At 48.1% G+C, this 14,483-nt stretch overlaps 1 protein-coding gene across 1 annotated transcript; it reads right to left on the bottom strand.

Annotated features, from left to right (window-relative positions):
* Positions 1-8,135: 8,135 nt before the first annotated feature.
* On the bottom strand, positions 8,136-13,633 carry LOC102294169 (kunitz-type protease inhibitor 1). The gene is made up of 10 exons (XM_005950876.3): positions 12,851-13,633; positions 11,544-11,704; positions 11,083-11,224; positions 10,312-10,482; positions 10,197-10,232; positions 9,980-10,108; positions 9,828-9,878; positions 9,581-9,751; positions 9,018-9,080; positions 8,136-8,943 (listed from the first exon to the last, which is right to left on the bottom strand). The coding sequence occupies exons 1-10, from the start codon at positions 13,245-13,247 to the stop codon at positions 8,762-8,764; spliced, it is 1,503 nt and encodes a 500-aa protein (XP_005950938.1). The 5' UTR covers positions 13,248-13,633; the 3' UTR covers positions 8,136-8,761.
* Between the last annotated feature and the right edge of the window lie 850 nt (positions 13,634-14,483).

The raw sequence follows: 14,483 nt of genomic DNA, 5'->3' as shown, positions 1-14,483 counted from the left end.
TATTATTTTTATTTTTTATTTTATTAGTATTTTCCTTAAATGTGTTAAATATATATTTTCTCATCTAAATGTCCACTGAGCTGTGAGCCAGGGGGCGGTAATGCGCCTTAACATTGGTTGCCAACCAAGAAGAAGAAGAAGCTGTGAGCCAGGAGGGAGGGGGTGAGTGAGTGGTCGTGTCCAAATTCATGGGCTGCATCCTCCTGAGGCCGCATTTGTAGACCGATTACGTCACAGCGACGCGCCGAAGGCGTCAAATTCGTAGTCCTCCGTGCAGCTACATCCAAGATCAAATGACACATCCAAGACCAAATCATCGCGCTAACCGTGAGCTCGCTAATCCGGTTCTCCGAACACACCTGCTGTTGACGATTAGTACAGCTGGATGAAGTAATGTGAGATCACTGGGTGTCGTAAAAGGGGCTACGCATCGATAGTAGAAACATTGATCGGCAACCCTCTGATTGGTCGGCGAAAATGTCGAAGGAGCGTGCTCGGTATTTTTCGGCAGCAGAGCAAGAACTCTTGAGTGAGGGATTTCAGGAGTTTCAGAGTTTAATCAGAACGCAAGGGAACACTGCAAAGGCTGCAAAAGCAAGGAGAGAGGGCTGGCAGAAAGTTGCTGACAAATTAAACTCGTAAGTAATTATTATATTATATTACATTATATCCTCTTTCACATTAGAGCCACAACAGGACCCACTAGAACATGGGAACAAGTAAAAGTGAAATATAAGAATATTCTACAGAATGGTAATATTTATCACTTATATTGCTTTTAGTCTCTTGAAAAGAGACCCTGAAATAATCTGTTTGTTTGTTTATAACAGCAACCAAGAAAAGGGCAGAGCAAAAAAAGACAGGTGGTGGTCCTGCACCCCCTCGTCACACCCCGGCAGAGGAGCTGGCCCTAGGGTTGAATGCCACCAGACCCATTGTTGAGGGCATCCCTGGGGGCAGCTCTTCCTTAGACCAGCAGCCGGGGTGCAGTAGCAGCAGCACCTTCATAACTGGTAAATGAGCTCATAATTCTATTTGTACAATGTAAAATATTTGGTTGTTGCCTTAATTAAAATGCTTTTTGTACTTTGACATTTATTGACATTGTGGGTTTTTTTGTGTGTAGTTTTACATAACACTCCATCACTTTTACCTGTTCCCATGCAAGGGGTGACTGAAGCATGCACAGTAAGTTGGGAGATATATATATATATATATATATATATATATATATATATATAAAAAAAACACCCAGCACGCCCCTGCGGGCGGTTTATCCTTCAAGCTCGGGTCCTCTACCAGAGGCCTGGGAGCTTGAGGGTCCTGCGCAGTATCTTAGCTGTTCCCAGGACTGCGCTCTTCTGGACAGAGATCTCCGATGTTATTCCCGGGATCTGCTGGAGCCACTCGCCTAGCTTGGGAGTCACCGCACCTAGTGCTCTGATTACCACGGGGACCACCGTTACCTTCACCCTCCACATCCTCTCGAGCTCTTCTCTGAGCCCTTGGTATTTCTCCAGCTTCTCGTGTTCCTTCTTCCTGATATTGCTGTCATTCGGAACCGCTACATCGATCACTACGGCCGTCTTCTTCTGTTTGTCTACCACCACTATGTCCGGTTGGTTAGCCACCACCATTTTGTCCGTCTGTATCTGGAAGTCCCACAGGATCTTAGCTCGGTCATTCTCCACCACCCTTGGGGGCATCTCCCATTTTGACCTCGGGACTTCCAGATTATACTCGGCACAGATGTTCCTGTACACTATGCCGGCCACTTGGTTATGGCGTTCCATGTATGCCTTGCCTGCTAGCATCTTGCACCCTGCTGTTATGTGCTGGATTGTCTCTGGGGCATCTTTACACAGCCTGCACCTGGGGTCTTGCCTGGTGTGATAGACCCCAGCCTCTATGGATCTTGTGCTCAGAGCTTGTTCTTGTGCTGCCATGATTAGTGCCTCTGTGCTGTCTTTCAGTCCAGCTTTGTCCAGCCACTGGTAGGATTTCTGGATATCAGCCACCTCCTCTATCTGCCGGTGGTACATACCGTGCAGGGGCCTGTCCTTCCATGATGGTTCCTCGTCTCCCTCCTCTTTCTTGGGTTTCTGCTGCCTGAGGTATTCACTGAGCACTCGGTCAGTTGGGGCCATCTTCCCAATGTATTCTTGGATGTTCGTTGTCTCATCCTGGACTGTGGTGCTGACACTCACCAGTCCCCGGCCCCCTTCCTTCCGCTTAGCGTACAGCCTCAGGGTGCTGGACTTGGGGTGAAACCCTCCATGCATGGTAAGGAGCTTTCTTGTCTTTATGTCAGTGGCTTCTATCTCCTCCTTTGGCCAGCCTATTATCCCAGCAGGGTACCTGATCACGGGCAGGGCGTACGTGTTGATGGCCCGGATCTTGTTCTTACCATTCAGCTGACTCCTCAGGACTTGCCTGACCCTCTGCAGGTACTTGGTGGTTGCAGCTTTTCTAGCGGCCTCTTCATGGTTCCCATTTGCCTGCGGGATCCCCAGGTACTTGTAACTGTCCTCTATGTCTGCAATGTTGCCTTCTGGTAGTTCGATCCCCTCAGTTCTGACTACCTTCCCTCTCTTTGTTACCATCCGACTACACTTCTCCAGTCCGAACGACATTCCAATGTCATTGCTGTATAGCCTGGTAGTGTGGATCAGTGAATCGATGTCTCGTTCACTCTTGGCATACAGCTTGATGTCATCCATGTACAGGAGGTGGCTGACAACTGCTCCGTTCCGTAGTCGGTATCCGTAGCCAGTCTTGTTAATGATCTCACTGAGGGGGTTCAGGCCTATGCAGAACAGCAGTGGGGACAGAGCATCTCCTTGGTAGATCCCGCACTTGATGGTGACTTGTGCTATGGGCTTGGAGTTGGCCTCTAGTGTTGTACGCCACATCCCCATTGAGTTCCTGATGAAGGCTCTTAGGGTCCCATTGATCTTGTACAATTCTAGGCATTCCAGTATCCAGCTGTGGGGCATTGAGTCATAGGCCTTCTTGTAATCAATCCAGGCAGTGCACAGGTTGGTCAGTCTGGTCTTGCAGTCTCGGCTGACTGTTCTGTCTACCAGTAGCTGGTGTTTTGCGCCTCTGGTATTCTTGCCAATTCCTTTCTGTGTCCCGCTCATGTATTGACCCATGTGCCTGTTCATCTTAGCCGATATGATGCCTGACAGGAGCTTCCATGTAGTACTGAGGCAGGTTATTGGTCGGTAGTTGGAGGGGACCGGTCCCTTCTTGGGGTCCTTGGGGATCAGGACCGTCCGGCCTTCAGTTAGCCATTCCGGGTGTCTCTCGTTAACTAGCAGCTGGTTCATTTGTGCTGCCAGACGCTCGTGGAGTGCAGTCAGCTTCTTCAGCCAGTAGGCGTGAACCATGTCGGGCCCTGGTGCTGTCCAACTCTTCATACTGGAGACCCTTTCTTGGATATCTGCCACTGTGATGGTTACTGGACCCTGTTCAGGGAGGTCGCTGTGGTCTGCCCTCAGATCCACTAGCCACTGAGCATTGCCGTTATGGGTTGCGTCCTTCTCCCATATGCTCTTCCAGTATTGCTCCGTCTCCAGCCTTGGTGGTGCTGTTCTCTTATTGTTCCCTTGCCACTGAGAGTACACCTTTGCTGGTTCTGTGGAGAACAGCTGGTTTATTCTCCTGCCTTCTATCTCTCTGGTGTACCTCCTCAAGCGGCTGGCCAAGGCTGTGAGTCTTTGCTTGGCAGTTTCCAAGGCCTCAGGTATGGACAGCTTGCTGTATTTCTTATGCACCTTCTTTGTCGCACCTTTCTGCAACTCCGTTAGTTGGCTAACCTCCCTCCGTGCTACTTTGATCTTGCCCTCTAGCCTCCTTCTCCATGGAGGGTACTGCCCCTTGTGGCTGTTCAACTTGTAGCCAAGCATCTCACTGATCACTGCTGCCGTATTGTAGATCAGCTTGTTAGTGTCGGTAATCGTGGTTGTAGGTATTGCCCGTAGTGCTGCATTAACATCATCTAGCAGACCTTCTGAGGGTACTTCACGTAATCTTGGTAACCGGCTACGGGGGATCCAGGTTTCAAGTTTGGCCATGATCCTATTTTTCAGGTCAGTTCCTCTCGCACTCAACGATCCTTCTCCTATCGCACTTGGGGCTATGTACCCAATCTCGGGTGGGGGGGATGATATCTCCCCCCTGACCTGGCGTCCTGACTCCTCCTTGCCATAGCATTTGTGTTGTACCTCGTCAATCTCTAGCTGTGAGAGCAGTCCCTTCTTTCGAATGTTGGAACACTGAGCTACTAGTTGTTTCGCCGTCATTGTGGATGTTGGATATCGAAGAATCCATAGGTCCCGCATCCTATTCATGTAGCCCCTTCCGCCGGGGTTACTTGCGTAGTAGCATTCCAACAACGCCCTGTTTTCGTCTCTTGCCCACCGATGCCTTCTTGTTCCAGTAGCCCACTTTTCGTCAGGGTGCCCTGGTTCCTCAACACCTGACGCGGACCTTGTTGATCCGGGCGACGTCCGAGCCGGCATGCCTTCATATTTATCTGTCTCGCTCATGTCTGCGGTAGGCTTAACATAGGGGGTCTAGCCTTAGGACCCTTACTGGATACAGACGCCCCAGGCAGGAATCGAACTTGCGATCCTGGGTTCCAAAGGCGTGTAGTCTAACCACTACTATCTATATATATATATATATATATATATATATATATATATAGAACACAGTGATCCCAGGATTGAATACACTCAACAAAAATATAAACGCAACACCTTTGTTACTGCTCATCCACATGGGATGGACGTAGAGACCTAAAATCATTCTCAGATACACAAAATGCCACAGATGCCACAAGCAATGAGGGAGCGTGCAATTGGCATGCTGACAGCAGGAATGTCAACCAGATCTGTCGCCCGTGCATTGAATGTTCATTTCTCAACCATAAGCCGTCTCCACAGGCGTTTCAGAGAATATGGCAGCACATCCAACCGGCCTCACAACCGCAGACCTCGTGTAACCACACCAGCCCAGGACCTCCACATCCAGCAGGTTCACCTCCAAGATCGTCTGAGACCAGCCACCCAGACAGCTGCTGGAACAATTGGTTTGCACAACCAAACAATTTCTGCACAAACTGTCAGAAACCGTCTCAGGGACGCTCAACTGCATGCCCGTCGTCCTCATCGGGGTCTTGACCTGACTCCAGCTCGTCGCCGTAACAGACTTGTGTGGGCAAATGCTCACATCCGATGGCGTCTGGCACGTTGGAGAGGTGTGCGCTTCACGGATGAATCATGGTTCACATTGTTCAGGGCAGATGGCAGCTGAGAATGTCCCAGTTCTTGCATGGCCAGCATACTCACCGGACATGTCACCCATTGAGCATGTTCGGGATGTGCTTGACCGGCGTATACGACAGCGTGTACCAGTTCCCACGAATATCCAACAACCTCGCACAGACAAAATAAATGTTTATTAAGCAATTTTGATAGGAAATTGCTTAATTTTAGAAATGTTTTTGCTCTTTTTTGCTCTATAAAATAGTTGTTTTCTTTCAGAATCATTCATCTTAGTAGTAGGATTTACATGAAAAGAGAAACAAATTAAGTTTGAGTGACTCAAAAAACCCGATTCACTTTGGTGAGTGACTCATTAAAACTTGATTCAGTAAAAAGAATCAAATTTACCATCACTACTTGAATCATTTATTTTGATGTCTTATGGTTGAAATGTATGGAGGACCACAAGAGCCACGTGCATCGAAATAAAGAATTCTGTGCTTAAATAATTAATTGTAGAATAAATTCTGCATTTGTAAATTCATTTTTGAATTCTAATTTAATAAACTGATTTTCAAAATGCTTTTTAAAAAACGAATTTCAAATAGGGCTGGGCAATATCATACCGTTCATGGTAATACCGGGTAATTTTGGGCAATGATAGGAAAATTAAATATCGCAATAGAATATGGGTAAACCGCGCATGCGCAGTGCTTATGTTTACATACGCACATGGCGGCGACGCAGAATGAGAGTGAAAGCAGATCGTTAAATGAAACGGATGAACCAGAATTGGTTTGTAAAAATGCTGCAACTTCAGTGGTGTGGAACTGGTTTAGCTTTCGTCCGTCAGATACACAACAAAGCACTATTTTTGGTAGCGCATGCTAGCGGGCCGTCCTTATTACCGTGTTGTTTGGAAAATACGTCACACTTAAAATCAATCCTTTGATTTTTCTGAAAAATGTATGAATTCTGGTTGTGTTTACTGACCTCGAAACGATTTTATGTGGTACACGGCGCTGGAAAATCTGTCAAATGTTTTAGTACAACTTTGCTAAGCTACGAACCGGCACCGCTTGATGGATTGTCGGAGCATTACGGCTATCGTAGGCAGGAGCCTCGCGGAGTGATACGTACTGCGCTTCAACATAATACACTGAACAAAAATATAAACGCAACACTTTTGTTTTTGCTCCCATTCCCCATGGGATGGACGTAGAGACCTAAAATTCATTCCAGATACACAATATAACCATCCCTCCCAAACAGTGGTCACAAATCAGTCCAAATGTGTGGTAGTGGGCACATCTGCCATATTGAGATAATCCATCCCACCACACAGGTGTGCCAAATCAGGATGCTGATCTGACATCATGAGTAGTGCACAGGTGTACCTCAGACTGCCCACAACAAAAGGCCACCCTGGAATGTGCAGTTTTGTCTCACAGCAAAATGCCACAGATGCCACAAGCAATGAGGGAGCGTGCAATTGGCATGCTGACAGCAGGAATGTCAACCAGATCTGTTGCATTCATTTCTCAACCATAAGCCGTCTCCACAGGCGTTTCAGAGAATATGGCAGCACATCCAACCGGCCTCACAACCGCAGACCTCGTGTAACCACACCAGCCCAGGACCTCCACATCCAGCAGGTTCACCTCCAAGATCGTCTGAGACCAGCCACCCAGACAGCTGCTGGAACAATTGGTTTGCACAACCAAACAATTTCTGCACAAACTGTCAGAAACCGTCTCAGGGACGCTCAACTGCATGCCCGTCGTCCTCATCGGGGTCTTGACCTGACTCCAGCTCGTCGCCGTAACAGACTTGTGTGGGCAAATGCTCACATCCGATGGCGTCTGGCACGTTGGAGAGGTGTGCGCTTCACGGATGAATCATGGTTCACATTGTTCAGGGCAGATGGCAGCTGAGAATGTCCCAGTTCTTGCATGGCCAGCATACTCACCGGACATGTCACCCATTGAGCATGTTCGGGATGTGCTTGACCGGCGTATACGACAGCGTGTACCAGTTCCCACGAATATCCAACAACCTCGCACAGCCATTGAAGTGGAGTGGACCAACATTCCACAGGCCACAATTGACAATCTGATAGACTCCATGCGACGATGTGTTGCACTGCATGAGGCAAATGGTGGTCACACCAGATACTGACCGGTTCTGGGTCCCCAGACCCCCAATAGCGCAAAAAACTGCACATTCCAGGGTGGCCTTTTGTTGTGGGCAGTCTGAGGTACACCTGTGCACTACTCATGATGTCAGATCAGCATCCTGATGTGGCACACCTGTGAGGTGGGATGGATTATCTCAATATAGCAGATGTGCCCACTACCACACATTTGGACTGATTTGTGACCACTGTTTGGGAGGGATGGTTATATTGTGTATCTGGAATGAATTTTAGGTCTCTACGTCCATCCCATGGGGAATGGGAGCAGTAACAAAGGTGTTGCGTTTATATTTTTGTTGAGTGTATATATATATATGCAATTATACAGATTACTAGTAGAAGAAGAAAAGGGATCCTGTCTATCCCGCAATATACGCTGAATTCTGAAAACTCTCCTTATCAATCTTGCACCTTCCGCAATGGGTGGCTCGCGTAAACGGACAGGACATGGCTGCGACAGACTTCCCAAATCCACCTTCGCTTTTATAGCCGTGGTCTCTCATCTTAATTACACGAAGTAATTTACTATTACTGCTCTAAAATAAGAATTACATCTGAAATAATCAAATACATGAAATAGACTGATTAATTGTACATTTCCCTTCTTTTAGGAAATGACCTGTATGTATCTGTATGAAATCAATAAAAGAATCAAATACTGCATTAGCTTTAGTTACATTGATAATATTTATTTATGGAAATACAGTGGAAAAATATCGCTGTTGTTTTCGTATAAATGAAGCGGACATACCTGAGTGGCCGCGATCTAATCCTGTTTACATAAAGTAAGCCTGCTCCCAAGCAGGTTTACGCTTACGGATCTGTTGCTATGACAGCAAGTCCCAGATGAGCTTCGGAGAACCGAATGATCCAAGATCACGCGAAATCGTCAACAATCAAATCCAGCCAACTTACTCAGCGAAGAACGAACCCCTGTTTAGCACCTCACAGTAAGCAGGAAGTTTGTTTTCAAAATAAAGATCACTTTTTGTTATGTCCAAACTTTATTACTACTTTCAAACTTTTATTAAAATTTTATAAGAGCAGAAGTTAAAAACCTGAGACCAACTTGGTATTTACATGAAAACTAATAAAACCTGAGACCCAGACGCTGAATTCATAAATACTGAAACACAAAGAGCAGTAAAGACGCCGCGGACAGGAAACTGACATCACCACAGAACTCCAGCGTCCCCAATAATCAATCATGAAAACAGCTGAGAAATAAAAACATTTAAAGGACACTTAAATCAAAACAAGGCAGCCGATCGTCACGGTAACGGCACGGCTGACGTCACATGGGCTTGGTGGTGCTGTTATAAACAGACGTCTCCTCCTTGGACAGTGCTTCGTGGGTGGGGCCCGTGTTGACGGGCCTGTGTGTGCGCCTCTTGCGGGCCCTCAGGAAGCAGTAGGCCAGGATGGCCAGCAGAGACAAGATGGCCACCGACAGGATCACAGCGAGCGTGATGGAACCTGTGGAGGAGGACAGTGAGGTCATGTCCTGTTTGTACTGTAGAACAGTTGAAAGCTGAGGTTAAATCTCTCACTTGAGTCGTCGTCTACTTCCTTGTCGAAGCGCTCAAACAAACCTCTGGCGAACACATCGTTCTCTGCAGGGAAAGAAGAAAAAGCAGCAGTGAGTTCCAAAACTCATAAGCGGGTGAGCCGCTCTCTCTTCCCGTTTCCTTATCTGGAAGTCAGCAAGTTTTATGAAGTTCTGCCGGAGTGCTTACATTTCTGTGCTTCAGCACAAACTGCGTCAGGTTAGCGAGAAGACGTCTGAATGACATTGTCACAGAGTCATGTGACTGCAGTGTATGGGAGCAGTTTCTGTGTGTGGAGCTCATCTCATGAGTGAAGGGTCCTAACGTTTGATTTCCCACAGACAAAAAAAATCCCAATTTTTACGTTTGTGTTAGCTGGTAGCCAAGGCAACGCCACCTTCAGCCGGCCAATAGAAGCCGCTCCCGTGCTTAGCGAGACGCTCACTTTCTTTAAGTCAGAGCGCTGCAGTGTGGGTGACGCTCAGGTTGGGTTGATCTTTAATCTGCTGGAAAGCCAGCGCTCTGTTGTGAAGATTAAGTGTTTGTGTGTGCGAATGTGTGTGTACCGCCGACTTCTTTGCAGTACTCTCTGCATGTCTGATCGTCCGGAAAGTTGTTTTCGTTCCCGTCACAGCCACCGTAGGTGAACTCGTGACACTTCTGGTCCAGGGGGTCGTAGTACCAGCCGGGGAATTTGGCCCGGCACGGACCGGTGCGGGGAGGCTCCGTGCACTGAGCTGAGGGGGGAGGGGTTAATTAGCATGTAGCTTGTTAGCTTTGAGTATTTCTTTAACAAAGAAAATTAAAACAAACCTTTCTTCTTGTTCACATCAATGTCCAGAAGAAGGCTCAAGGTCTGATTCACTGAGGAGGAGGAGGAAGGTCAGCTACACTGTGTGTGTGTGTGTGTGTGTGTGTGTGTGTGTGTGTGTGTGTGTGTGTGTGTGTGTGTGTGTGTGTGTTACGTTGGTGGCACTGGCTCTCGTCTGATCCGTCGCTGCACTGCTTCACGTTGTCACACTCCATACTTCTGTCCAGGCAGCAGCCATTGCCACAGGTTAGCTGATCAGGACCGCACGGCGAGCCGCACACCTCTTAAAACACACACACATGCACGCACACACACTGAGCATCCTGGTTGTACTGTGGAGCAGAGATGAAGAGGTGCGCTGTGGGACTGACCTGCAGCGGGCAGAGTAACACTCCTCTGCGATGACACTGTGGACAAAAATACAGAAACAGCGTTACAATAAAGGTGTGTGTCTGTGTTCATGTGTACATGTGTGCGTGTGTGTACCTGTGACTCCTCTGCAGGCAGACAGACACTCTTGTTCAGACAGGAAGTTGTTCTCGTTTCCTATACAGCCTCCGAACACAAACATCTCACAGACGCCCTTTGTGATGTTGTAACGCCAGCGAGTAAATTTTGCGCGGCACGGCCCGACCTTCACCGGAGCCTGACAGTATGCTGAGGGCGAGGACAGCGTCAGTTACATCACTTCCTGTCAGACTTTTACCTACAGAAATACAGCTGACTGCAGTGCTGAAAACAAAAAGGGTGTGCCACTGTGACAACACTTGCACCATTTACTGTTTTGCAAACTCCCATTTTAAGGTTTTAAAACCTGACTATGGCCAGAGCTGCGATCAATACAGACTCAGTGAATCACGTGACCCTGAAATCAGCTGAAAGGAAGATGTCAAATAGAATTACGTCAAGTTTCTGCTGTGAGTGTGGGGGCGTCCTCTGAGCGTGCATGAGTCAGGTAATCCAGTCTGACCAGTTTAAGAGGAGCGAGAAAAAAAAAAAACACCATTCCCTCCACCAATTAGCTGACTCTGCTTCTACCACACCGTTTAACTGATCAATAACACAGTGATTCAGCCATCAGCTGATCGATAAAGTGACGATAAGTGAAGACTTTAGAACCAATAAAGTCAGACTGAGATGAAAACAAACTAAACGTCCTCAAAACCTAAAATTGACCAAATTCTCTATTGACTCTGGCACAGGGCTCTGCACATGCTACAGACTTATTGTTGGAATACATATCCCATGAGCACTCACAGCTGGTCTGTTGTGGGTTAAGAACGAGGACTGTGACCTTGGCATCATCTGATTTGCCGTTGGAGTCGTTGACCGTCAGCTTGAAGACATACGAGCCTGTCTGCAGGTTGGAGAGCTGCACCTGGTCAGGATAATTGGTCTCCTGCAGAAGCCCATTCAAAAATAACAGCATTTAAAAGTGAAATGAGCTGGACTCAGTCACAGCTGAATGCTGCAGAGGGACGCTGAAGAACAATTACATTCACCTGGACACACCTGCACAGACACAAGTCCTTATTTTAACTTCCAAAAACCAAGGCAGAGTGAAAACTGGACGGATTGTGAATGAGATTTGGTGGGCTGGAAGCTGCTCTGCTGAATTTTATATTCAAAGTAGTGGATACAGTGAACTACCCGTCTGTCTCCAGGTGAAGTCTCCCTGTAACACAGAAGCCCCCACCCCCGTGCTGCAGCACCTGTACCTCTATCTTTACACTGCTGTCTCCTCTTTGCAGACTCCAGCGGTAGTCTTTAATTTTTGCGCCGCTCAGCGCCACACTCTCAGTGCCGTTGAGCATCACAGTCTCTCCAGGCTGAATGGTGACATCACGGCCTGCGTTGGCGACGGGCGGATGCTTCTTACCTGGAGACAGAGTGAGGGGGAGCTGAAGTCAGATGGATTCTGAGACAGGGTCAGAGATCACGTGCATAGAGAGGAAGCGCAGCCTGAAATGATAATAATAATGGATTGCATATATAGCGCTTTTCGAGACCCTCAAAGTGCTTTACAATTCCACTATTCATTCACTCTCACATTCACACACTGGTGGAGGCAAGCTACAGTTGTAGCCACAGCTGCCCTGGGCAGACTGACAGAAGCGAGGCTGCCAATCAAGTGAGGTGGGGGCCGGCCCCGGCCAACACCAGTAGGCGGTAGGTGTCCAAGGACACAACGACCAAGACAGACAGAGCACCGGCGAGGCGTTAGTCCCACAGTTACGATGGAGGTGAGCTGGTCACAGCGTTGTGCCGGTGGCTTCAGCCACAGATAACAGGCGTCTGTGCCGTGGTTATCTGTCAGCATGGAGGGAACATGTGACATCCTGTAACACTTAATCAGCTGATCACGGCGGTCTGAGAGAACGAAGCTGCAGATCATCTTTAACCCGCTCCTCACACAGCGGAGGAACACGCCGTCTACGCGACAGCTGTTCTTCAAAAACATTAAACAGAAGCTGTGTCCCAAAACCTAGGCCACATCCTTCGGCGGACCCGGCCTTCGCAGTCTATGTGGGCCGGTGTTCTGGGAGTCGATCCTACCTGAAAAAACATCCTACACAATGTTTCTGTGCAGACACAGTGCATGCGCACAACACCAAACACCGAATTAACTCCTTTTTCTCTCACCCATCCAGAATACTTCTTAAGGTTATGGTTAGGATTATGGTTAGGGGTAGGGTTAGGTTTAGTCGCAAGTCACCCTCAAATTATAATGCGGGTAGGACGTTTTGTCAGAGTAGGATAGTTTCTCAGAACACCCGGTCCTGCTCCGACGAACAGGCGTGTGTGTTCTGACCTGGCGACCCCGTCGGGCTCCGAGTCTGCCCACCGACCTCCCTGCTGACACACTTGGGCCCACAGCCAATCACCCGCCTCCATGCCTCCTCTTGCCTGCATCTTCACCCCCCTGCACATGCTCAGACCTCTCTCAGCCTCCAAGAGTCCTTCTGATCCTGCTCACTGAGCAGAACTGACATCACGGAGAGTCAGTAAGCCTAAAAGTACTCACCTTCTTTCTGGGGGGCTGCCAGGTACTTCCGGTACACGGCGTCTCTGACGTAGCTCTTGTACCCGCTCTGGGTCACGAACCTGCACGCGAACCGATTCCTACGCACGCAGTTGAACAGCACGCACGTGCGGTTCTCCTCTCCGGGGACGCTCGGCTCCAGCAACGCCAGGTTGCAGTGCACTTGCCCGCAACACGCGCGCTCGCACTCGAGCTCGGAGTAGAAGCTCGCGGTGGCCAACATGACCGCGCCCTGCTTCACCGCGTCCTCCGCGTACAGCACGAAGTCCTCGTGCCCGCGCCGGAATTCGTCCTCACAGTGCGGGTCCACCGCCCCCCCGGACCGCAAGAGCGCGAAAACGAGGAGGAGGAGGGGGGAGGAAGAGGAGCGCGTGGACATGTCCGTCTGCGGTCAGTCTACGCGCGAGGAGGAAAAGACGCTCAGCTCCGATGTACCTCCTCAGGTGTGTCTCACCTGCTCTCTGACAGGAAGACAAACACCTCGCCCCGCCCCCACACAGGTGATTCTGACGCGCCGCTGACGTCAACAACAACAACAGGTGAATTTATGGATCCGACAGGAGAGCGTGAAAAACATCACACATTCAAAGATAAGTAAAGGTGATCCCACTAAGCTCAGCGTCACAGACTCTCACACAGACGTCACTCTGTCTGTGACGCTGGGTTTAAGAAACAAGAGCTCAGTTAAAAACATGTTTATCGCCATCTTCTGTTAGTACGGAGCATGTGGTTGACTAACAGACTCATATTAGTTTATGTTAGCTAACTAGTGACAGAACCAATAGCTCAGAGGAAACTAAACATCAGAGTACGAGGATCACTGTAGTGCTGCACAGGGGTGGAGCGTGGGGGTGGCTTACTGGGCTTAAGCCCGGGTTGTTTTGTCAGAAGCCCGGGGTATTTTGGAGTGTAATTTTTTCATAGTTAGATGTCTGGCTGACAACTGTATAAAACAAAAAGTACACACAATATTCGAAGCACATAGTGCACACTGTGGGAATTTACGACTGTGCGTGAATCCCCCCTGATATTGGTATGATCCGAGCTCAGGCACTAAGCGACTGAGCGAGGGGGCGGGGCAGCTGCTCCTGTGAGTGCGCTGTTGGAGAAACGGAGCCAGCCATACTAAGGAGAGCTTAAGTTTGACCAGGTACCAAAGCAAATCATTCGTACTCGTACAAATAATGTAAATATGACGGTGACATCACGAAAGATTGATATCAAACTGATCACTTGACCAATATTACGTTACTTGCTCTTCAAGTGAATCAACAAATGGCGAAATGAAAAGCCGAACAAATGCTATTTTTTTTAGAGAGTCTTAGCTTACGTGTGTTTATTTCATATTTTCAGTTCTTACCCTCCCCGACTAAATCGGTTTCAGTTATGTACTGAAATATAAGAATGGACATTAGAGGCTTCTTTCAAAGAAAAAACTCAGGTAAATGTTATTTTATATATTATGCTTTGTATGTTGTTCAGTATATTTCTATGCAAAACAAGAGGGATTTCAGTACACAGCAGGATATTCACATTTGTAACCAGATATTTACATCATTTAGGGAGAAAACATAATTTTACTGTACAACATCAATTTAGAGTAAACTTTTGTTTT

Source organism: Haplochromis burtoni, unplaced genomic scaffold (genome assembly GCF_018398535.1).
Source record: "Haplochromis burtoni strain Fernald_Lab_line unplaced genomic scaffold, NCSU_Asbu1 Contig_864, whole genome shotgun sequence".
NCBI classification, from domain to species: Eukaryota; Metazoa; Chordata; class Actinopteri; order Cichliformes; family Cichlidae; genus Haplochromis; species Haplochromis burtoni.
The sequence above is the reverse complement of the archived record's forward strand: the minus strand, read 5'-3'. Positions and strand labels throughout refer to the sequence as shown.

Bases quoted from the DNA above. Each gene is read 5' to 3' on its own strand.
- LOC102294169 (XM_005950876.3), bottom strand. From the start codon at position 13,247: ATGTCCACGCGCTCCTCTTCCTCCCCCCTCCTCCTCCTCGTTTTCGCG. The intron at 11,225-11,543 runs GTACAGGTGCTG...GGGCTTCTGCAG, and splicing joins ACAGCAGTGTAAAGATAGAG to GAGACCAATTATCCTGACCA. The intron at 9,879-9,979 runs GTAACACACACA...CCTCCTCCTCAG, and splicing joins CGAGAGCCAGTGCCACCAAC to TGAATCAGACCTTGAGCCTT.